This window comes from Myotis brandtii, unplaced genomic scaffold (assembly GCF_000412655.1).
Source record: "Myotis brandtii unplaced genomic scaffold, ASM41265v1 scaffold573, whole genome shotgun sequence".
Taxonomy (NCBI): Eukaryota; Metazoa; Chordata; class Mammalia; order Chiroptera; family Vespertilionidae; genus Myotis; species Myotis brandtii.
In genome coordinates this window covers 429,943-451,025 of record NW_005370145.1, presented here as the reverse complement: position 1 = coordinate 451,025, position 21,083 = coordinate 429,943, and the positions used below count along the sequence as shown (strand labels likewise).

The following is a 21,083-nucleotide window of genomic DNA, read 5'->3' as shown; positions in this document are numbered from 1 at the left end:
GGCTTTTGAGTCTAGACTTAAAGGAGGAGGGGCAGCAAGGCATGAGGCTGAGAAAACATTCCAGGCAAAGGGAACAGCAGGAGGCGGAGTGTCTGGTGGCCGTGCTCGGATGCCCATCTCAGTCACACCTCTAAGGCCACACCGCCAGTCAAGAGTAGAGAAGCAGTAAAAACAAATAAACTAAAAACCACAGAGCCACCAAACCTACCGTGAAGCCTGATTTCTGCTTCTCTTTCTTCACTTCCCCGCATCATTTTCTGGGACGACGTTCTAAGATGATGATAAGAGTGAGCGCTTACTGAGCATTTACTGTGTGCCAGGTGCTCTTCTAGGTTCTACCAGTTATCAGCTCACTTATTCTTCAGAATAACCATACAAAGTGGGGACTTTTCCCTTCTCATAGACAAGGAAACTGAGATACTGGAGGTTAAGTAACTTGCCCAGAGTCATATAGCTAGTTCTTCTCCACCTCCCACAAGCCCTTGTTGTGCAGTGGCCCGTGGTGGGGCAGTTGAACTCAGCAGAGCTGGGTTCAAACTCTGGTTGGTTAGCAGTAAGACCAGGGGCAAATCACACTGCTACCGTGTTCACTGTACCTGAAAGTGAAGCGTGTAGAGTATTTAAAGCCTCAGTTTCCTCATCTGTGCAGTGGGGTTGATGACAGCCCCTGCCTTACTATGGTCCTTTTTGAGTGTTGAAATGCGATGATGCAGATAAAACGCTTAGCTCTGTACTTGGGACATAATAAGTATTTCATAAATGGCAGCTACAAGTACGTACCATGATTATGATGTTTCTAGGTCAGCGGTCGCCAACCGGTGGTCTGGGGACCACTGGTGGTCCGTGAGGCCTGAGAGGTTGGCGACCGCCGTTCTAGGTGATCTCTGAGGGCCAGGCCAGCTTTGGACGTCTCTGGTTCTAAGAAGCCTCAATGGGCCTTGTCCAAGTCAACACAGCCACGCTCAGCAGGCACCACGCCTCAGCGGGCGCCAGGCCGGTATGGGTGCAGGTGGGCCGGCCTGGCCACGCGAGTGTGTGGGGGCTGGAATTGAACCTTTGCTTTGCTCACTGCAGGGCTGCTACTTCCTGGAGGAAGGGCCTCTCCTCTAATTTTAACGTGGGCTGTTGAAAAAAAAACACAACTATTTTTCTGTCCTCTACTCACATTTCTGACATCAAGTGTGTGGGTTTTCCCCTCACTGAGTGTCCTGCAATTCACTTCTGACACCAACTACCTGGAAATAGTGTCACGTCCCACAGGTTAAGGGTTCGGTCCCACAAGAACGCCCCCCATTCAGATGCCAGTTGCAAATCCAGGCCTCCTGTGTTCTGACTGACCAGCTATAAATTGGGGTTTACCATGACCCCTTCCTCAGATTTGATAATTTGCTAGAATGGCTCACAGGACTGAGGGAAATACTTATGTTTACTGGTGATAATAAAGCATATGATAATAGAGACGAATAGACAATGGGGAGATGGGCAGGACAAGTCTGGAAGGGTCTTGAGCGCAGGAGCAGAATTCTGTCTCCGAAGAGTTGTGATGCGCCATCCTCCTAGCAGGTGGATGTGTTTGCCAACCTGGAAGCTCTGTTGACCCCGTAGTTTAGGAATTTTTATGGAGCCATCATCACGTAGGCATGATCAATCATTAACTCAGTCTCCAGTCCCTCTCCGCTCCCCAGAAGTTGGGGGTGGGTGGGGCTGAAAGTTCCAAGCTTCTATCATGGCTTGGTCTTTCTGGTGACGAGCCCCTACCCAGGAGTCCACCAGCAGTCACCTCATTAGAACAAAAAAAATGTTCCTGTCACCCAGGAAGTCCCCAGGGATTTAGGAGCTTGGTGTCAGGAAGCAGAATCAAAGACCAACCATTAGAACAAAAGATGCTCCTAATGCTCTTACCACTTAGGAAATTTCAAGTTTTAGAGGCGCTCTGTCATGGAGATGAAGACCAAATATATATATTCCTATTATATCAGAATAGCATAGCTCATAGCTGTAAACAAGCCCTTCACCCTGGTTTGGTATAGTCAAGAACACAGGCTTTGGAGCCAAACTTCCTGGGATCAGGTGCCAGCCCTGCTAACTGCTCATATATTCTTGAGTGAGCTACCTAGCACCTCTGAGCCTCAGTTGGTCACTTAAAAATGAGGAAGCTGTCCTAACCCAGTGGTCGGCAAACTCATTAGTCAACAGAGCCAAATATCAACAGTACAACGATTGAAATTTCTTTTGAGAGCCAAATTTTTTAAACTTAAACTATATAGGTAGGTACATTGTTATTAACTTAATTAGGGTACTCCTAAGGCTTAGGAAGAGCCGCACTCAAGGGGCCAAAGAGCTGCATGGGGCTCAAGAGCCGCAGTTTGCCGACCACTGCCCTAACCGGTTTGGCTCAGTGGATAGAGCGTCGGCCTGTGGACTGCAGGGTCCCGGGTTTGATTCCGGTCAAGGGCATGTACGTTGGTTGCGGGCACATCCCCAGTGGGAGGTGTGCAGGAAGCAGCTGATCGATGTTTCTCTCTCATCGATGTTTCTAACTCTCTAACCCTCGCTAGCCTGGCCAGTGTGGCTCAGTGGCTGAGCGTTGGCCCATGAATCAGGAGGTCACGGTTGGATTCCATGTCAGGGCACATGCCCTGGTTGCAGGCTCCATCCCCAATAGGGGGCGTGCAGGAAGCAGCTGATCTGATGTTTCTCTTATCGATGTTTCTATCTATCCCCCTCCCTTCCTCTCTCTAAAATCAATAAAAATATATTTAAAAATAAAATGGGGAAGCTAAGCTACTTTTTAGGGTAGTGAAGAGGAAGGAGTAAATGAGGTAATGCAAGTAAAGCATTGACCCTTGGGGGTCCCAGTGGGCCGATGGCTGTCACGGGAGGGAATGCTCTCTTTCCTCACGTGACAACCAGACCCACCTGCAATCCAGCAACTGACGGGTAGCACCGACCCAGGTCTGGGCCCGGCCATTGGAGCCGTTGAACTTGTGCGTTCACCTCTGTTTATCACCTGCTTCTCCAGGGGAGGAGTCAGAGCAGTATTTTGGGGAATGGAAATGGACTTCGGAGGGAAGGCCTTTTAATCAAGATAGTGTGATTACTACGTGGGAAGATAAGGTTTTTATGGGGTGGTGTGAACTGTGGGGGGAACTCCTGACGCAGGACACGTCAGAGAGCGTGTGACCCAGGGCATCCGAAGGAGATCGCTCCCAGGGCGGACGAGAGGGGCCAGGAGCTCTGTTCTCAGGTCAGTAGGCCTGGCTCTGTGCACAGGCCCCACCTGTTTTATCAGCTCTGTGTGACTTTGGCTAAGTCACTGTATGGCTCTCGAACTTAGATCTTCAACTGAAAAATGCAACTCCAAAGCCCTGGCTGTGCCCACAGGGGAGAGAGCGGCTGTGACGCGCCTTGGGTGGTGATTGCCACAGCTCGCCTTTGGGGTGCCTGCTATTCCTTTTGGATGAGCTTCCCAGAAAGAGGTGAGATAGGAGTTGTGTCCCACCCCCTCCCGCAAACCCTGTTTTATTTATTTTTTTATTATTATTATTGATTTCAGAGAGGAAGGGAGAGATAGAAACATCAATGATGAGAGAGAATCATTGATTGGCTGCCTTCTGCACGCCCACTACTGGGGATGGAGCCCGCAACCCAGGCATGTGCCCTTGACTGGAATCGAACCTGGGACCCTTTAGTTTGCAAGCCGACGCTCTACCCACTGAGCCAAACCAGCTAGGGCCACAACCCCTATTTTAAAGCCAAAGTCCTAAGACCCCTAGCTCTCAGAGTAAGGAGTGGGACCCAAGTTTCCTCACTCCTGATCTGGTGGCCTTTCCAGTCCCTCCAGAGGCTGGAGCAAGCTGGGCACTGGTCTTTGGTGGTCCCCTGGCACCTGGGCCAGAAATCCCCTCAAAGATTTATGGGGCTGGCACCTGTGAGAGGAGGTCCTTTCCTAATTTGAATATCTAGCAGCTTGGTCCAATAAAAAGTCTCAAGTAAATCTATTTTGATATGTAAATGAAGCCATTATAAAAAAGACAATATGCAAATGTTTGACTTCCTTTGAACTTTAAGATTGGGCCAAAGGGACTTGAGAGTGATCCAACAGACCTAGAGGACTGCGCGAAGCTGCTGTGTGTTTTGAATTGGGAATATGCAAATGATCTTGTTCCTGTGCTGATGGGGCCAGCGGAACAAGGCTGCACGACTCTGTGTGGCCTCCTAGGTCCCGCTGGCTGTGGCTAAGCAAATCGCTGACAGAGGCCCCGGGGAGGGTCAGGGTCTGCAGAGCAGCCCGTGTCCTCTTTGACCCTGAGCACTCTCCCACCCGCAAGCTCCTGGGGTGCCTCCCATTTCAGGTCTCTTACTGAGGACATGGTTTGTTCCTTCACAGAGGGAAGAGGCCCGGCCGAAGGGACTTGCTGAGCCACCCTCATTCTGCTCCATGGTGGCTGTGCTCTCAGGTGAGGCGGTGAGAGGTCTGCAGCTGGGAAAATTTGGACCTGAGGCAGCAGGCCAGCCATTTTGTCTAGCCTTGCGAGGCTTATGAAATGGTCATCAGTTCAGTGGGAAAGAGGTGTCCGTTGCTTATTTTTCTAGCCTGTGACTCTGGAGGTTTTAACCTTGGACCTTCATCAAGACCTGAGGTGTCCCTGGCATCTTCCAGCCCCAGATGTCTGACATACTGGTGTTGGATGCTGGCCAGACGTGGGTGGCTAAGGTTAACCCCTGACTTCTGTGATCGGAAGTTAGTCAGCCTTCCACTAGTCTCTGACCAACAACATTTGGCCCCCCACCCCCACCCCCCAGCTCACCTCCCTGAGTTTTGAGGCCCCTGCTCTCTGCCCAGCCTCTGAGATGCTCCCCTGACTTCTTCTCCTCTGTCTAGGCTGGTGCCATGCCCCCCCCAGCAGAGGTGACGGACCCATCCCATGCCCCCGCTGTCCTGCGCCAGCTCAATGAACAGCGGCTCCGTGGCCTCTTCTGTGATGTCACCCTCATAGCCGGAGACACCAAGTTTCCTGCTCACCGCAGCGTCCTGGCTGCTTCGAGTCCCTTCTTCAGAGAGGCCCTGCTTGCTTCAGCTCCACTGCCCCTCCCACCAGTTATTGGGGGCTCAGCCCCTAACCCTGCCACCACCACAGCTGCCTCCTCCTCTTCCTCTTCCTCTTCCTCCTCTTCTCCGCCTCCAGCCTCGCCCCCCGCGTCCTCCCCACCCAGGGTCCTAGAGCTGCCAGGGGTCCCAGCAGCTGCCTTCTCCGATGTCCTCAACTTCATCTACAGCGCCCGCCTTGCACTACCTGACGGTGGCGGGGATGGGGCAGCCGTGGCAGAGATCGGAGCTCTGGGGCGGCGCCTGGGCATCTCCCGCCTACAAGGCCTGGGGGAGGGAGGTGATGCCTGGGTACCTCCTGCCCCAGCCCCCGTGGCCACTTCGCAGCCCGAAGAAGACAGCTTTGGGCCTGGGCCTCGGCCAGCCAGGGAGTGGGAGAGTGACAGGGCTGAGGCCCAGGGCCCTGACTCGCAGCCTGCCCTGTCCCGACAGCCCCTGCCCTGTCCCCGATGTGGGAAAAGCTTCATTCATCCCAAGAGGCTCCAGACCCACGAAGCACAGTGCCGCCGGGGGGCCAGCGCGAGGGGCTCTGCGGGGCTGGGAGCCGGGGGCTCTGGCCCTAGTGGCCCCACAGGCATGGACGCCTCAGCCCTGCCTGCCACCGTGGGCTTCAGAGGTGGCCCAGAGCACGTGGTGAAGGTGGTCGGCGGCCACGTGCTGTATGTGTGTGCGGCCTGTGAGCGCTCCTACGTGACCCTGTCCAGCCTGAAGCGGCACAGTAATGTCCACTCCTGGCGGAGGAAGTACCCCTGCCGCTACTGTGAGAAGGTGTTCGCCCTGGCCGAGTACCGCACCAAGCACGAGGTGTGGCACACCGGGGAGCGCAGGTGAGTGTCTGGGAGGGCGGGGGGGGGGGGCAGGGAGTCAACATCAGCCCTCGGGCACCCCATGGGCAAGGGGGGGGGGGGGCAGTGAGTCAACATCAGCACTCGGGCACCACATGGGCAAGGGAGGGAGTGGGCAGAGCATGGAGCCTAGGAAGTCATCCTGAGACTACTGCTCACCACTGGCCCCGCTCACCTGCTCCTCATCACTTACCCATCTGCCTCCTTTCAGCCCCAGCTCCTTCTGCTGATACTTATTAGCACCTCTAGGTGCCACGACCCTGCTTGGTGCTATGAAGACCAAGGAGGAAGGATAAAAGTTACCCTCACAGGAAAAGACTATGCCCATCAGTCGTTATAATATGTATTTCCATAATGTGTCCCTGTTCATAAGACATTTCCCCTGTCATTTGAGCTTAAAGGAAGGCCTGGTGAATTAGGCAAGGTATGGGATTATTCCCAGTTCACAGATGGAACGGCTGAGGCCCACTGTCTCACCGCTGGGGTGGGACACTGAGCTCGGTAGGAGTGGTGTCTCCCCCCCCACCCCCCCCAGGCTGGCAGGGTGGGATAAGCAGCAGGAAAGGAGGGTGAGCAAGCGGCTGAGGGAGTTCTAGGTCTGAGTGGAGGGCAGTAGAGGTTACGGGAAGCTGAGGCCCTGGCTTCAGGGCTCCTGACTCAACTGGCTCTGTCCCTCCCCTGTTTCCTCTGTCCCGGCCCAGGTACCAGTGCATCTTCTGCTGGGAAACCTTTGTCACTTACTATAACCTGAAGACCCACCAGCGAGCCTTTCACGGTATTAGCCCCGGCCTCCTAGCCAGTGAGAAGACACCCAATGGAGGCTACAAGCCCAAGCTCAATACCCTCAAGCTGTACCGGCTGCTTCCCATGCGGGCAGCCAAGCGACCCTACAAGACCTACAGCCAGGGAGCCCCTGAGGCCCCTCTTTCTCCAAGCCTCAACACACCGGCCCCTACAGCAATGCCAGCCAGCCCACCGGCTGGACCCCCACCTGCCCCAGAGCCTGGCCCCCCACCCTCTGTCATCACTTTTGCCCACCCGGCTCCCTCTGTCATTGTTCACGGGGGCAGTAGTAGTGGTGGAACAGGGAGTGGGCTGGCCAACACCGGTGGGGCCCAAGCCGCCTCGGTCATCACTTACACTGCTCCCCCGAGGCCCCCCAAGAAACGTGAGTACCCACCTCCTCCCCCAGTGCCTACACCCACACCAACCAGCCCAGCCACAGCGGGCCCCCCCGCCACACCTGCAGGGCCTGCCACGGCCACAGAGGAGACCAAAGGCCGCAACCTGCGGGCCGGAAGGACTCTGACCTACATGGCCAAGCCGGCTGGCGGGAGTGGCGGGGATGGGGGTCCTCCCGCAGGGCCTGGCCGGGGGCCTCAGCTTCAGGTGCCACCTCCACTGTGTCAGATCACTGTGCGGATTGGTGAGGAGGCCATTGTCAAGCGCCGCATCTCAGAAACTGACCTGCGTCCTGGGGAACTGAGTGCAGAGGAAGTGGAGAGTGAGGAGGAGGATGAAGAGGAGGACGAGGAGGAGGAGGAGGAGGAATCGAAGGCTGGCGGGGAGGACCAACTCTGGAGGCCCTACTACTCATACAAGCCCAAGCGCAAGGCTGGAGCTGCAGGCGCAGGCGGCAGCGGGGGCAGCGGGATACCCAGAGGCCGCAGGCCACCACGCTGGAGACAGAAGCTGGAACCGAGGAGCTGGGAGGAGACCCCAGGGGCTGAGGCCCCCACAGGGCGTGCCTGCGGGGAGCGGAGGCACCGCTGCGGGGACTGTGCCCAAACATTCGCTACCCAGAGGAAGCTGCGAAAGCACCAGGAGGCCCACGGTGGGGGCTCCCACAGCTCCCGGGCTGGACGGAGGTCTTCCACACGCTTCGCCTGCCCTCACTGCGCCAAGGTGTGCAAGACGGCCGCCGCCCTGAGCCGCCATGGGCAGAGGCATGCTGCTGAGAGGCCTGGGGGCACCCCCACACCTGTCATTGCCTACTCCAAGGGCAGCACTGGCACCAGACCCGGGGATGTCAAGGAGGAGGCCCCCCAAGAGATGCAGGTCTCCTCATCCAGCGGGGAGGCCGGTGGCGGGAGTGCTGCTGCGGAGGAAGCGTCTGAGGCCACCTCAGTCCAGGACCCTGTCATCTCAGGGGGTGAGGAGCTCCCAGTGGTGGCAGGAGCGGGCGCCTATGCATACCCACCTGTGCAGGAGTTCCCACTGGCTCTGATTGGAAGCGGCCGGGAACCTGGTAGTGGCCGGGGAAAGCCTGGCAGTGAGGGGCCCGTGGGGGCTGGGGAGGGGGACCGAATGGAAGGGATAGGAGCTGCCAAAGTCACCTTCTACCCCGAGCCCTACCCCCTTGTCTATGGCCCCCAGCTCCTTGCTGCCTACCCTTACAACTTCAGCAACTTGGCTGCGCTCCCAGTTGCTCTTAACATGGTCCTACCTGATGAGAAGGGTGGGGGAGCCCTTCCTTTCCTACCAGGGGTCTTTGGCTACGCAGTCAATCCTCAAGCAGTACCCCCTACGCCCCCAACTCCGCCTCCCCAAACTCTTCCTCCACCAGTCCCCCCTAAGGGAGAAGGGGAATGGGCAGGGATTGAAGGAACCCAAAAGGGAGATGTGGGGTGAGCTCTGGACCCAGATCTCCCCTTTCACCAGATGCCACCCTCCCTGAACCCCCCGCCACTACCAGCTCCCTGGCCTCCTTGCCCCCTGGGAGCCCCTCCACACTCTTGTGCAGGGACTTAGGGGCCCCTGGAGCTCAGGGGTCAGGCTGCTTTGTGTGAGATTGTAGTTTTCCTATCTCCTGGGAAGGGATCTTTGGTGGTTCCCCTCTCGGTTCTCCTCCAGGGAATGACCTCCATAAGGGGCAGGGCCAGCTCCCATTCCCTTGGCCAGCCCTCGGGGCAACTGAGCAATATACTTACATGAATCTCTACTCATGGCCCCCACCAGCTCTGAATGTCTAACCCGCCCCCCTGATTCGTATTCCTAGGGGGAAACCATCTCTCTTCCCTACGCTCCTCCCTCCTTTGAAGCGTTCTCTAAGCCCTTGCCCAGATGCTTCCTAGCACATTCCATTCTTGGCCCAGGGCCTGGACCAGACCATTGTGATACCTGACACCCACCCACATGGGAGCTTGGCTTTGGATTCTATCTTCCGATGGTGGATTTCTGTGTCCCTTTTTCCTTCACGTAAAGATGCCATGCCTTCCTTGGCTTCCATGCCTTTGGATCTTCCATATCCCTCCTCAAACTCCAAGACTCTGGAGATGGCCTCTTCCAATCCAGGTCAAGGGGGTGTTGGGGAGGAGGGCTACCCATCTGTTTCTTTCCCAGCCCAGGGCAGCACCAATCTTGGTTCTATCTTGACCCCCAAATCCAGTGAGTCCCAGATTCTTCCAAGGCAAAAGAGGTGAGTAGATCACATCTCTTTCTGCCTCTACCTATGGCCTCTTCTGGGCTAAGCCAGATTTGGGGGCCAGGAGGGAGGACCTCCATATGGAATGGGGAAGGGAATCTACTTTTTCCCTGTGTTTTTTTTTTTTTTCTTCCTGATGGTTTCTCCCAGACTAGACCAAATAGCCAGAAAAATAATGGGGGTTGGATGGGTGGGTAAGCTCAAGATTTGCACATGACCTCCCATCCTTACCTTTACCCCCATCTGTCCCAGTACCACTTCCCTCACCAATCACTCCAGATGGTTTTGGGGAAACCATACTATTCCCTTGGTGGGCTTTGGGGTATCCCCACCAATTTCCCCTCCAAAATAGCACCTTATACCCCATCTCTGATTCAGTTCCCCACACCCAAAGATCCCAGCCTAGGGATGGGGTGCAGGGACCTTAAATAGTCCCTAATCCCTAATTTGCACTAGTTAACCCTGGTCAGGGTCCCTATGTTTCCTTCCAGTGGGTTGTTGGAGAAACATTTGCTCCTAATTCTGTGATAACAGGGCCTCCCCACTCCGTGATTGGATGAGCATTTCCCATCTAACCCACCTCACCCAAAAAAACCCAGCTCATAAGGGGAGAGCCAGTTTTGGGGAGCAAATTTGAAAAATGGGAATTAGAGGAGTGCAGTTTTAGAAAAGGGGAAAGTTGCTATCATCAAAATGGCAGCCTTTTTCCCAGCTACTGTTTTCTGGGGCCAAGATGGCTGCCCTCTCAAAAGATGTTGAAAGGGCAAGATCATGGCTTTTAGAGGGAGGTGAATTTGGGGGAAGGCACAGGAGCATCCTCCTGCCTCCTCTTACCCTCCCAGACTACACAAAGGGGGAGGTTCTTGACAGGCTCCCTGAATGTTAACTATGGAGGAGTGTCGCTCCTTCACTACTCCTCTGTCTCTTTGCACTTTTCTTGGTCTTGGCCACAGTCCGAGTGAAGAGTTTTCCTACTGAATGTACCAAGTTCCAATTTTTATGGGAGAAAAAAAATTTTTTTAAACAGGGAAAAATGCAAAAAAAAAAAATCACTAAAACGTTCCCACAAATCTTGTTTCTGGCACTTTAGAAAAACTGCGAAAAAAGTACATAATAAAGAATACATATATATATATATCTATATCTACACACAGATTATATATATATATACACACACAGCGGAACCACAAGAGAGACTGAGGAAGGCCTTGGAGGCAGGGGCCAGATGGGATGACAGTCCCCTTATATCCTTAACCTGAACCGCTGAGGCAGAAAGGCACAGGAGATGGAAGGGGTGGAGGATGGACCAGGGAATTGTAATTTCTGCAGGTCACAATTCTAAAACCATTTTGGGAGAACTGAGATTGTAGACATTTATTTTTTTGAAAATATGATTTAGGGAAAAGTTTCCAGAATTCGGTGGTTCTGGGCAACAAATGAGATTGTGGCAAAATGGCGATGAAAAGACATGGGGAACTTGAATATTGTGAATTTCAGATGTTGGAAATTGGGGGTTTTGCAATTTCATCTTTTGAAAAGTATCGTCTTGTCAGTTTGTGCCCTTTCCTCATGTTCCCTGGGAAGAAGGGTGATGGTGGAGTAGGAAGGCCACTGGTTCTGTGCCACAGCACGCGAGATTTAGAATTCTACAGACTCTAGTTCTATATGTAGTGAGGACCCAGATTTAGAGAAATTGACCAATATTTATCTCCGCATTTGTGTGTGTGTCCAACTCTCTAGGCCAATAAACCAACAAGACAAACAAACTGTGCTCCGCAGTGGGATGCCAGGTGCAATTATTTGTGTGGTCGGTGGGTCTGGCTGGACAGGGACGTGCTGACCTTGTCCCACAGGGATCCGTGGGAGTTGTAGCCCTATGCTCCCTCTTAGGACAACAACCTCCAGCAATTGAGTTGGTGTGAGGCAGGTACTTCATTGTAATTGCAGCAGCCTACTAGGCTCCAGCCGACTTTGGTCTGACCTCCAGGCAGAAGCATTAAACTCCGTTCAGTTCACACAGCCTGCTGGGCACAAGATCCTCATGTCCCAGAAAGGCATCGCCTTAAAGCAGGTGTAACCCTTTCTCCAAATTGAAAGGAAACAGGCACAAAATATGGGATGGCCATAAGAGACACAACAACCTTTCTTTTTTCCACTCCTACCCTCCCATTGGCTTCAACTCCTGTCCCCCATGCCCTCCCCTGTATTTTGTCTAGTGTTACGGAGGAGGGATGGGTAAGTAAAATGAGTGAAGCTGGTCAGGTGGGTGGGGACTTTGAGGAATTGATCAGAGTGGGCAGCCACTAATGAGCTCTTGCAGGTTGCTGCCAACAGGGGAATCAGGCTTGGTGTTACTGTAGGTTTTTAAAATTTTTTCAAGAGGAACCAGAAATCCAAATTTCTCTGTGAAATACCCAAATTTTAAAATTAGCTAACTAATTTAAATTTAGCATTATTCAGGCCAAGCCCTAGCCGGTTAGACTCAGTGGATAGAGCGTCGGCCTGTGGACCAAAGGGTCCCGGATTCAGTTCCAGTCAAGGGCCCGTACCTTGGTTGCAGGCTTCCCCCCACTCCTCCCAGGCTCCCGGCCTTGGTTGGGGCTTGTGCTGGAGGCAACCAATCGATGTGTTTCTCTAACATCAACATTTCTCTCTGTCATTCCCTCTCTCTTCCACGCTCTCTAAAAATCAATGGAAAAATATCCTCAGGTGAGGATTAAAAAAAAAATTATTCAGGCCAATGCCATGGGCCAAACAAAACACAAGTTTACAACCTCTGATACATACTACATAGTGCTTTTGTTCCCATCTATAATTATAAAATTGTAATATGCTAATTAGAACAGATGTCCTTCAGGATGACCTTCTGGACGAAGCCTGGGCTGCGAGGGAAGACTGGGTCCCGGGTGCCAGAGGGAAGCCGGTGCCGGCAGCCAGGGGAAGGAAGGCCTACTCTTGCACGAATTTCGTGTATTGGGCCTCTGGTCTTCTCATATGATCCTTAGAGTAAGGGGCAGATACTATTATTAGCTCCACTGTACGATTTAGAAACTTAGCGCAGTTTAGTAGCTTGTCCAAAGTTTAAGCACCAAAGCTGGAACTTGAAGATTTTTTAAGTGCGATTTTTCTCCTTTTTACAAATACATCCTTTTAGAAATACTTATCTTAAAGATAATACTTATTTCAAAACATATTACGTTACAGAACGGTAAAAACAAAAATGACCACTAGTCCCAACATGCAAACATAAGTGCTATTAATTGGTGTATTTCCTTCCAGGAAAAAAGTTCCCTATCTATTCAACAAATATTAAGCAGGACATGTGCTAGGTGCTGGGGGTACAAGACACAGTTCCTGCACTCATAAGGCTTACAGTCTCATTCTTGTTCTTTGTTCCTTTTTACTGGGAACCTGGGTGTTGATAGTCAAAAGAGTTTCTTTAAGAAGCCAAAGAGTAAATAAACTGATAGTGCATTTCTGGTGGGCCCAAGGCTTCCGTATGCCCACTCCCACTTAGGTTCTCCCTGGAAACAAAATGACACGACTGGATCCCTAGTGAAGGAGTTAAGAGGCAGAAAGGGACAGGGCCAAACTCTCAATTCAGCTGACCGAGGACTTAGGTCTTGACTCTAGGTCCTAAGGAAAGGGGTCGGGCGGGGGCAAGTGGTATGTGGCGTCCAGGAAGATGACGAGGGTCCCGACACTCGTGAAGATGATGAAGGTCCACAGGAAGAGGCGGTCCACTACCATGGCCACAAATTGCCAGTCTTCCTTCAACTGGGGGTAAGCAGAGAAAACTGTCCCTGAGCTCCAGACCCCAGGGAAGGCCACCCCGCAAGTCCCTGTACCCTGTCTGGGTCCTCCTACAACAGCTCTGAGATTAGGGCAGGCTGCGAAACTACCAACGATTGGTGACAGTAAAGAACCAGTCGGATTTAAAAAGGGAAAAAAAGAACCAGTCGGAAAACAGGGGGCGGGACCAAATGAGGAAGCTTCCAATCAAAAATAGAAACGTAATATTCGAGGCGGAGCCTGAGTTTGAGGGTGGAGCCAAGGCTGTGCCCTGCTCCACCCTCACCGGACTTACCGCATCGTGGTCCTCCTGTTCCTGCAGCTGTCGAGCGATGTAACTGATCGAGGAAACGACCTCCCGTAACTCGGCGGGCAGGCCCACAGCCCGGTTTGGACCATCGATTAATCGCCGTAGATCCAGGGCAGACAATTCAGGCTGGAACCTGGAAGAGGCGGGACCGTTTGGTCAGGTCCCGGGTGCAAAGACACAGCCTGCGTTCGGGCTACAGCCCCCGCCCCAACATCCTGCCCCTTTGCAAACGCTTTCAGGCTCTCCCCGCCGGCGGCAGTGACTTCGCCAGCCTCCTGTAATTCCTCCCGTCTCTATGGCGTAGTCTCCACCTTTCAGCAAAGTGGGCAGCAGAAGGGATACTACAACTCCCATGATGCTCAGCATCTTTGGGGAGCTGAGACCGCCTGCCCCCGCACAGACTTCTGGGAATTGTAGTTCTCCCTCTCTGAGTAGGTTCTACCTGTTGGGTTTGGGGAAGAGAAAATCGTTCGGTGGCTTCCGGATGAAGTATTCATCTGTTCCCCGACCCCAGCCACTCCCCGGAGACTCCCTGAGGGCTGCAGGGGGTGGCTCCGGCATCTGGTCTCTCTCAGGCTTGGGCCTCTTCAGGCCCAGGTACAGAGGCAGCTTGTGGATGAAGATCTGCGGGAGTAGAAGAGGCGTGTTGGAGGGGGCTCTCATGCTTTTAGACCAGAAGGGAAACAGCCAACCACCCCCACACCACATGCCCATTCCTAAGCATGTGCGCATATGTCCCCCAGAGCTCCACAGGCAGGGAGAGGCAACCACACAGCCTTCAGAACTCCTAAGTGGACTGGAGAGGAAGGTTATGAGGCTCTACCATCTGCGTACCTAACCCTGAGGATGTTTCCCTGTTTCCCTGGGACCCTGGATGGGCCGTATTGATGATGAGAGTGTGCGGGGGTTCTTGTCCCAGCATCAAGAAGGGTTCAGGAATCTGGAGAAGGGGCTGTGCATAGATGACATAGGAATCCAGAGACTAATAAAAAGTCCGGAGACGAAATATAATTTTGTAAGGCATTTTGGGGGTCAGAGGAGCTTAGCTAAAGGAGCTAAGTTCTAAGATCTTAAGTCTAAGGCAGCGGTTCTCAGCCTGTGGGTCGCGACCCCTTTGGCGGTCGAACGACCCTTTCACAGGGGTCGCCTAAGACCATCCTGCATATCAGATATTTACATTACGATTCATAAGAGTAGCAACATTACAGTTATGAAGTAGCAACAAAAATAATTTTTGGTTGGGTCACAACATGAGGAACTGTATTTAAAGGGCCAGAAGGTTGAGAACCACTGGTAAGGCCTTAGGTTCTCTCTTCATCCCCAGGACCCCATGCTTCTTATTAACACAACTTGTCCTGAGGCGAGGCAGAGATATACACTTCAAAGGGTCAGGGTTTGGTACAGAGCCCATTGTCAGTATGGGGGAATTAGCCTACGGCTGTTCAGGTGTTTGGCCAGTAGGAGGCAATAACATGTAGATTAAGATGCCTTTTAGCTGTCTGGCAGCCACAATCAGTTTCCTATTCAGGTTTGGGGAAATGCCTTTAGCCATTCCCAACAGGTGACGACATGTGTGACTCAACCCTGTTGAGTCCCCAAGTCTCATCAACCTTTTGATGAAACTCTTGAAATTATGACATGCTGGAACTGGTCTACGGCAAGAGTGTGGGACCTATGAAATGGTAATGATGGGAGGGCAAATGTAATTGTGCAACGTTTGGACACCCAGCAGGCCTTGGCACTTCAACAGTCCATGAAGAGTTGTAGTTCTCCCTCAGGTCTGTGAGAGGGAAGGTTGAAGTGGTAGGAGGGAGAAGTCACACCTGGACAAAAAGCCAAATACTAAGATTAAGAGTTAATACAAGCTAGAGGAGGAGATGCTCTTACCTGACGGACCCAAAGGGGCATTCGGTGGGTGTGAGGTGAGCGATGGTGCAGGTTGAGAACAACAACGCTAAGGATGACTGAGAAGGTGACGAGGACCATGGTAAACATGAGGTACTTAATGATGATGGGGACAGCCAGGGAGGTCTCAGGCACTTTGTCTGCCAGCAGCAACAGGAACACAGTAAGAGTCAGCAGGGCAAAGATCGAGAGCCCCATCTTCTCTCCTTGGGGGGGGCAGAGGGGAAGGCAGAAGAATTAGGCTTTGCCGGAAGACAATCCCCGTGGCATAATTGGTGACCGTTTCCAGCCCACTCACTCAAGGACAGACTTTTGGAAGGACCAACTGCATGCAAATGATTCCTACATTTATACCTCCAGCCTGGACTTATTCCCTTACACTTATATTCACCTGCCAACTAAACCTCTCCATTAAGTTTGAGATGTTAAGTAGACATCTCAAACTTAACATGTCTAAAACCTAACTCCCTCATCACCAACTCCTCCCATAGTCTTCCCATTTTATAAATAACAACTTCATCTTTCCTGTGGCACAGGCCAAAACCCTTTCAGTCATTCTCAGCTCCCTTCTCTCTCTCATCCCACATCCGATTCATAGCAAACCCTAATGGCTCTACCTTCAAAATATATCTTATCACATCTACCCCTAACACTCATGGAGGTATAAACCACCATTACCTCAGGTCTGAGTTATTATAAAGGCTCTTTGCTTCATCCTTTGCCCTTCCCTCCCTCTGTTCTCAAGAGAACAGCCAGATTGATCTTTTTTTAAAATTAAATATGTTTTATTGACTTTTAGAGAGAGAGGAAGGGAGAGAGAGAGAGAGAAACTTCAATTGGCTGCCTCCTGGACACCCCCTACTGGGGATGGAGCCCACAACCTGGGCATGTGCTCTGACCTGGAACAGAGCCAGCAACCTTTGGGTGCACAAGACGAAGCCCAACCGACTGAGCACCACTGGCCAGTTAAAATGTAAATCAGTCCCTGCCCGCATGGCAGCGTGGCTCAGTGGTTGAGCGTCAACCTATGAACCAGGAGGTCACAATCTGATTAATATGTTACACAGATTAACTCAATTCTAACCTTTACAACAACTCTGTGAGGTAAGTACTGATTACCTTACAGCAAGTGCTCAAAAATAGCAAGGACAACACCACCACTGACATAGAATTTACTGGGTATGCTCATGAACTCACGTGATCCTCAAAATAATCCTATTCTGTAGGAACAACCATTGTCCTTGTTTCTAGATTAGGAAACTGGAGACACATAGAGATTAAGGAATTTGCACAAGGTTACTCTTACTATATTATGCTGCCTCCTAGAGAAATGTTGGCTATTACTGCCAAGAGAAATAGGAGTTTAAGAGACACTAGTAGGTGGCCCAGCAGGTGTGGAAAGTGGTTGAATGTTGACCTATGAACCAGGAGGTCATGTCTCTCTCTCCCTCTCCCTTCCTCTCTGAAATCAATAAAAAAAAAATTAAAAAAAAAAAAAAGAGAATAGTAGCCCAGGAACCAAGAGGTCACTGGTTCGATTCCCCATCAGGGCACACGCCTGGGTTGCAGGCTCAATCCCTAGTAGGGGGCATGCAGGAGGCAGCCAATCCTTGATGTTTCTATCTCTCTATCCTTCTCCCTTCCCCTCTCTCTCTAAAAATAAAGAGATATTTTTTAAAAAAGAGAGAGTCCTAGCTGGTTTGACTCAGTGGATAGAGCATTGGCCTGAGGACTGAAGGGTCCCAGGTTGGATTCCAGTCAAGGGCACATGCCTGTGTTGCGGGCTCGACCCCCAGTAGGGGGCGTGCAAGAGGCAGCCATTCAATGATTTTCATCATTAATGTTTCTAATCTCTCCCTGTCCCTTCCTCTCTGAAATCAATAAAAAAAATAAAATAAAATATAAAAATAGAGAGAGAGAAAGACTAGTAGGTGTCTAAAAAGTGAAGGAAGGAGGATACAAAGAATGAGGACAGGGAAAAGGAGAGTTGTTAAATCTGGGAGATTGTTGGCCAGAGGAGTAGAGGTTTCAAGGATGAGATACTAGGATTCTGAAGTATTCAGAATTTACTGGGTGAAAAGAAGTGAGCAACAGAAGACAGGCAGAGCCTGAGGCTTGAGGAAAAATCTGGATCCAGATAAAAAGGCTCTGGTTGCCCTAACCGGTTTGGCTCAGTGGATAGAGCGTTGGCCTGTGGACTGAAGGGTCCCGGGTTCGATTCCGGTCGGGGGCATGTACCTTGGTTGCGGGCACATCCCCAGTAGGGGCTGTGCAGGAGGCAGCTGATCAATGTTTCTCTCTCATCGATGTTTCTCTCTATCCTCTCCCTTCCTCTCTGTAAAAAATCAATAAAATATATTTAAAAATAAATAAATAAATAAAAAGGCTCTGGTTGAAGAGAAAACCTGAGTGAGATTGCTGAAGCACAATCCATGGTGGTTTGACAGAAAAACCTTGCCTGGATTAAAGGTGGAGAGGAAGAAGCTGAGCTCCTGGTAAAAATGAGGGCTGGGCCTGACCAGTGTGGCTCAGTGGTTGAGTGTCAACCCAGGAACCAAGAGGTCGAGGTTCGATTCCAGTCAGGGCACATACCTGGGTTTCAGGCTCGATCTCCAGTAGGGGGTGTGCAGGAGGAAGCTGGTCAATGATTCTCTCTCATCATTGATGTTTCTATCCCTCTCTCCCTCATCCTTCCTCTCTCTGAAATCAATTTAAAAAAACAACAACAACAAAAAAAACACGGCTGGGGCCGCTTCTCCCTTACCTGCATCTGGCGGCAGGTAGAAGACGAAGATGGCCAGGAGAGTGATGAGGATGCATGGGGCAATGACATTGACCAGGTAGAAGAGAGGTTTCCGGCGAATGATGAGGTAGAAGGTGACTTCTTGATGCTGTCCCTCTCCCACTCCCCTGGGATCCACTGGAGGCTGGATTAGCCGAGAAGGCTTGTGGATAATCTCCCATTGGCCATTCTCTTGGTGAAGGGGAAGAAGAAAGGGAGAAGGGGACACAGATGTGGCGCCTGGTCCTTGCTGGTGCCGGATACGGCTCTACCACATTCTAGAGCAGAGGAGGCTGATGCGATAAGGGGTTAGCTGTGAACACTAGGCTGGACAGCCCATCATTAATAAACTGAAATAAGTCTTAATTTCCATATTTGCACAATGTTGCTAGTCATACCTATCTTGCTGACACCACAGGTTTGTATTGGCATTGCTGATGGAGTATATTTATCAGCCTGTTAGAAACCGGAAGCCATAACAGCCATAGATGTGGGATCCAGGCCCACTCACCAATGAAGGTCCCTTCATGAATGTCCACTTCCTGCCGTTCCTGCCCATCCAGGCCCACACCAGTGTGCAGGCTGACCTCTGAGCTGTCATAGCTATAGGAACGAAACACCATGGTGCAGTTCTGCCAGTCAAAGGGAAAGTAGGTGACCTGAATGGAAGGAGGAGTCACTAGAGCTGGCAGAGAAGTGGCCAGGGCTGGGGGAGTTAGGGTGATCACAGGGCAGACAGGGGTCATAGAATATGGAGCACCAGGAAGATGAGGGCCACCAGGAGCGGTCACAGGGAAGCGGGGGTCACAAAGGAATTGGAAGGTTATGGGGGGGGGGGAAGGGGCAGGGGAGGGGAGTTACTGAGGAAGACTGGAAGTCAATGAAAGTGAGCAATGAAACAATGGAAAATCAGGAGGTTAAGAGAGATGTGAGGGTCACGAGGGGTAACGGAGGAGGGAGGGGTGGGAGTCAGGCTATCTGAGAGAGGGAGGGTTTCTAGGAGCGCCTGGAGTTCCCTGGGTGGAGCCCAGAGACCTGGATGCTGCAGCTACTGCGATAGTTGCCAGGGGGCTGCCAGCGCACGGAGCCATCGGAGGCTACCACGACGTTAATGTCCAGCGCGACGTCAAAATTGCCATCATTGCTGCGGGGAAGGCATCTGCTCAGGTGGGACCAGGCCCAGCCCTCCGGCTGCCCCACAACCCCCGTCCTGGAAAGACCCTACTTGTTCAGTAGCACCACATCTGGGAGCCACACGGATCCAGCCGTGATGCGGAGTAAATCGATGCCTTCGTACTCGGCGGGGTCCCAGCTCAGCCTGTAGTCATTCCACTCCTAGGAAAGCAGAGGCCGAGGGGGGCTGTCAGGGGCTGGAGGCTGGGGGGAACCTTGGAAGGTCCGAGGGAAGCGCGCAGTGAGCGCGAGGGTGGGGAGCAGCGCAGGTGTGGGTGAGATTCCGGAGGCCGGGAGTTCTGGTTCCGGCTCCCCCTGCACTGGCTCGGACTCCAGCAGCTGATTCCCCTTCCCTCGCAACGGGTCCCAATTTTTTAGTCCGTAACAACGAAGGAGTCGCACTAGCTATCCTCTAAAACAGTGGTTTCCAGCCAAACCGGTTTGGCTCAGTGGATAGAGCGTCGACCTGCAGACTGAAAGGTCCCAGGTTCAATTCTGGTCAAGGGCATGTACCTTGGTTGCGGGCACATCCCCAGTGGGAGGAGTGCAGGAGGCAGCTGGTCGATGTTTCTCTCTCATCGATGTTTCTAACTCTCTACCCCTCTCCCTTCCTCTCTGTAAAAAAATCAATAAAAAACGTATTAAAAAAAATTTTAAAACAGTGGTTTCCAAACTGCAGTTCGAGACCCGTTCCTGGGTCAGGAATCATATTAGGGGCCCCAAAATAGTTCAAAAAAATTAGAATGAAAAATGCACGAAGTACAACTCCCGCAGTAAAGATAGCATTGTTTCCCGAAGCTTCTGTTTCAGTTTGTTTGTTTTTAATATATTTTACTGATCTTTAATAGAGAGGAAGGGAGAGGGATAGAGAGTTAGAAACATCGATGAGAGAGAAACATTGATCAGCTGCCTCCTGCACGCCCCCTACTGGGGATGTGCCCGCAACCAAGGTACATGCCCTTGACCAGAATCGAACCTGGGACCCTTCAGTCCGCAGGCCGACGCTCTATCCACTGAGCCAAACCGGTTAGGGCTGTTTCAGTTTTAAATGTGGTTTTTTTGTTTTCTGTTTTAGTTCATAATGAAAAAATTATTTTTGACTGGGCCGGACATTCGAGGACATTTGTAAAGGCAGCGGGACACCCTTTCCCACCCGGGGGGTCTCCGTACCAGGTCTAAGTACACCTTTGTGCTCATCTCCTCATCCTTCTCGTTCTAGAAGGGAAAAGTTTAAAAGGTAGAGGTTATATAAGCGGAGATAAATGAGGGGGTTCGGCAGGTCCCGCTCTCCCTGGAAACTCCCCTCTTTTTCTGAGTCCCACCCGCTCGGGCCCAAGCCCCGCCCCTACCTCCGAAACTTCCTGCGGTCTCAGCTGTCAGTCAATTCCCCCGCAAGTCCCGCCCCAGGAGCCCCACCCGCAGCTCCAAAGTCCGACCCTGAATCTCCGCCCGCTGCCGATTGACGCGACCAGCACCAAGCTCCGCCCAGCCTGTGACCCCGCCTCAAGGCCCGCCTCCCAGTCCGTCCATCAGCCCCGGTTCCACTCCAAGATCCGTCCGCGGGCGGGCTCATCCCCGCACCCGGCTTCACCCCCGGCCTGTCCAGCAGTCACGCCGATGTCCACCCAGGCTCTGCTAGCGACCGGTCCATCTCTCAGCTTCGTCCCGCCCCCGTCGTCCCTCCGTCCGGCCCTACCGATAGCCACGGCCCAGCCCGCGGGCCAGCCTGACCTCCACCGCCC

General features: G+C 52.3%; 2 protein-coding genes across 5 annotated transcripts in view; one reads left to right on the top strand and one right to left on the bottom strand.

Annotated features, from left to right (window-relative positions):
* Positions 1-11,150, top strand: part of ZBTB4 (zinc finger and BTB domain containing 4) — a 14,312-nt gene extending 3,162 nt beyond the window's left edge. Inside the window, exons 2-4 of the mRNA XM_005878744.2 lie at positions 4,391-4,460; positions 4,886-5,937; positions 6,657-11,150. Of these exons, the coding sequence (XP_005878806.1) occupies positions 4,895-5,937; positions 6,657-8,586 (2,973 nt within the window). The 5' untranslated portion in view covers positions 4,391-4,460; positions 4,886-4,894 and the 3' untranslated portion in view covers positions 8,587-11,150. The remainder of the gene's footprint in view (positions 1-4,390; positions 4,461-4,885; positions 5,938-6,656) is intronic.
* Positions 11,151-12,610: 1,460 nt separating this feature from the next.
* The window catches only part of CHRNB1 (cholinergic receptor, nicotinic, beta 1 (muscle)), an 8,989-nt gene continuing 516 nt past the window's right edge, over positions 12,611-21,083 (bottom strand). Inside the window, exons 1-10 of one of the 4 annotated variants that reach the window (XM_014549877.1) lie at positions 20,691-20,709; positions 20,512-20,556; positions 19,394-19,503; positions 19,204-19,312; positions 18,680-18,827; positions 18,151-18,360; positions 15,369-15,592; positions 13,924-14,105; positions 13,467-13,614; positions 12,611-13,156 (exon numbers count right to left, since the gene is read on the bottom strand). In XM_014549877.1, coding sequence (XP_014405363.1) covers positions 13,016-13,156; positions 13,467-13,614; positions 13,924-14,105; positions 15,369-15,592; positions 18,151-18,360; positions 18,680-18,827; positions 19,204-19,312; positions 19,394-19,503; positions 20,512-20,538 — 1,299 coding nt within the window. In that variant the 5' untranslated portion in view covers positions 20,539-20,556; positions 20,691-20,709 and the 3' untranslated portion in view covers positions 12,611-13,015. The other 3 variants (XM_014549876.1, XM_014549875.1, XM_014549878.1) reach the window with 3 other exon arrangements.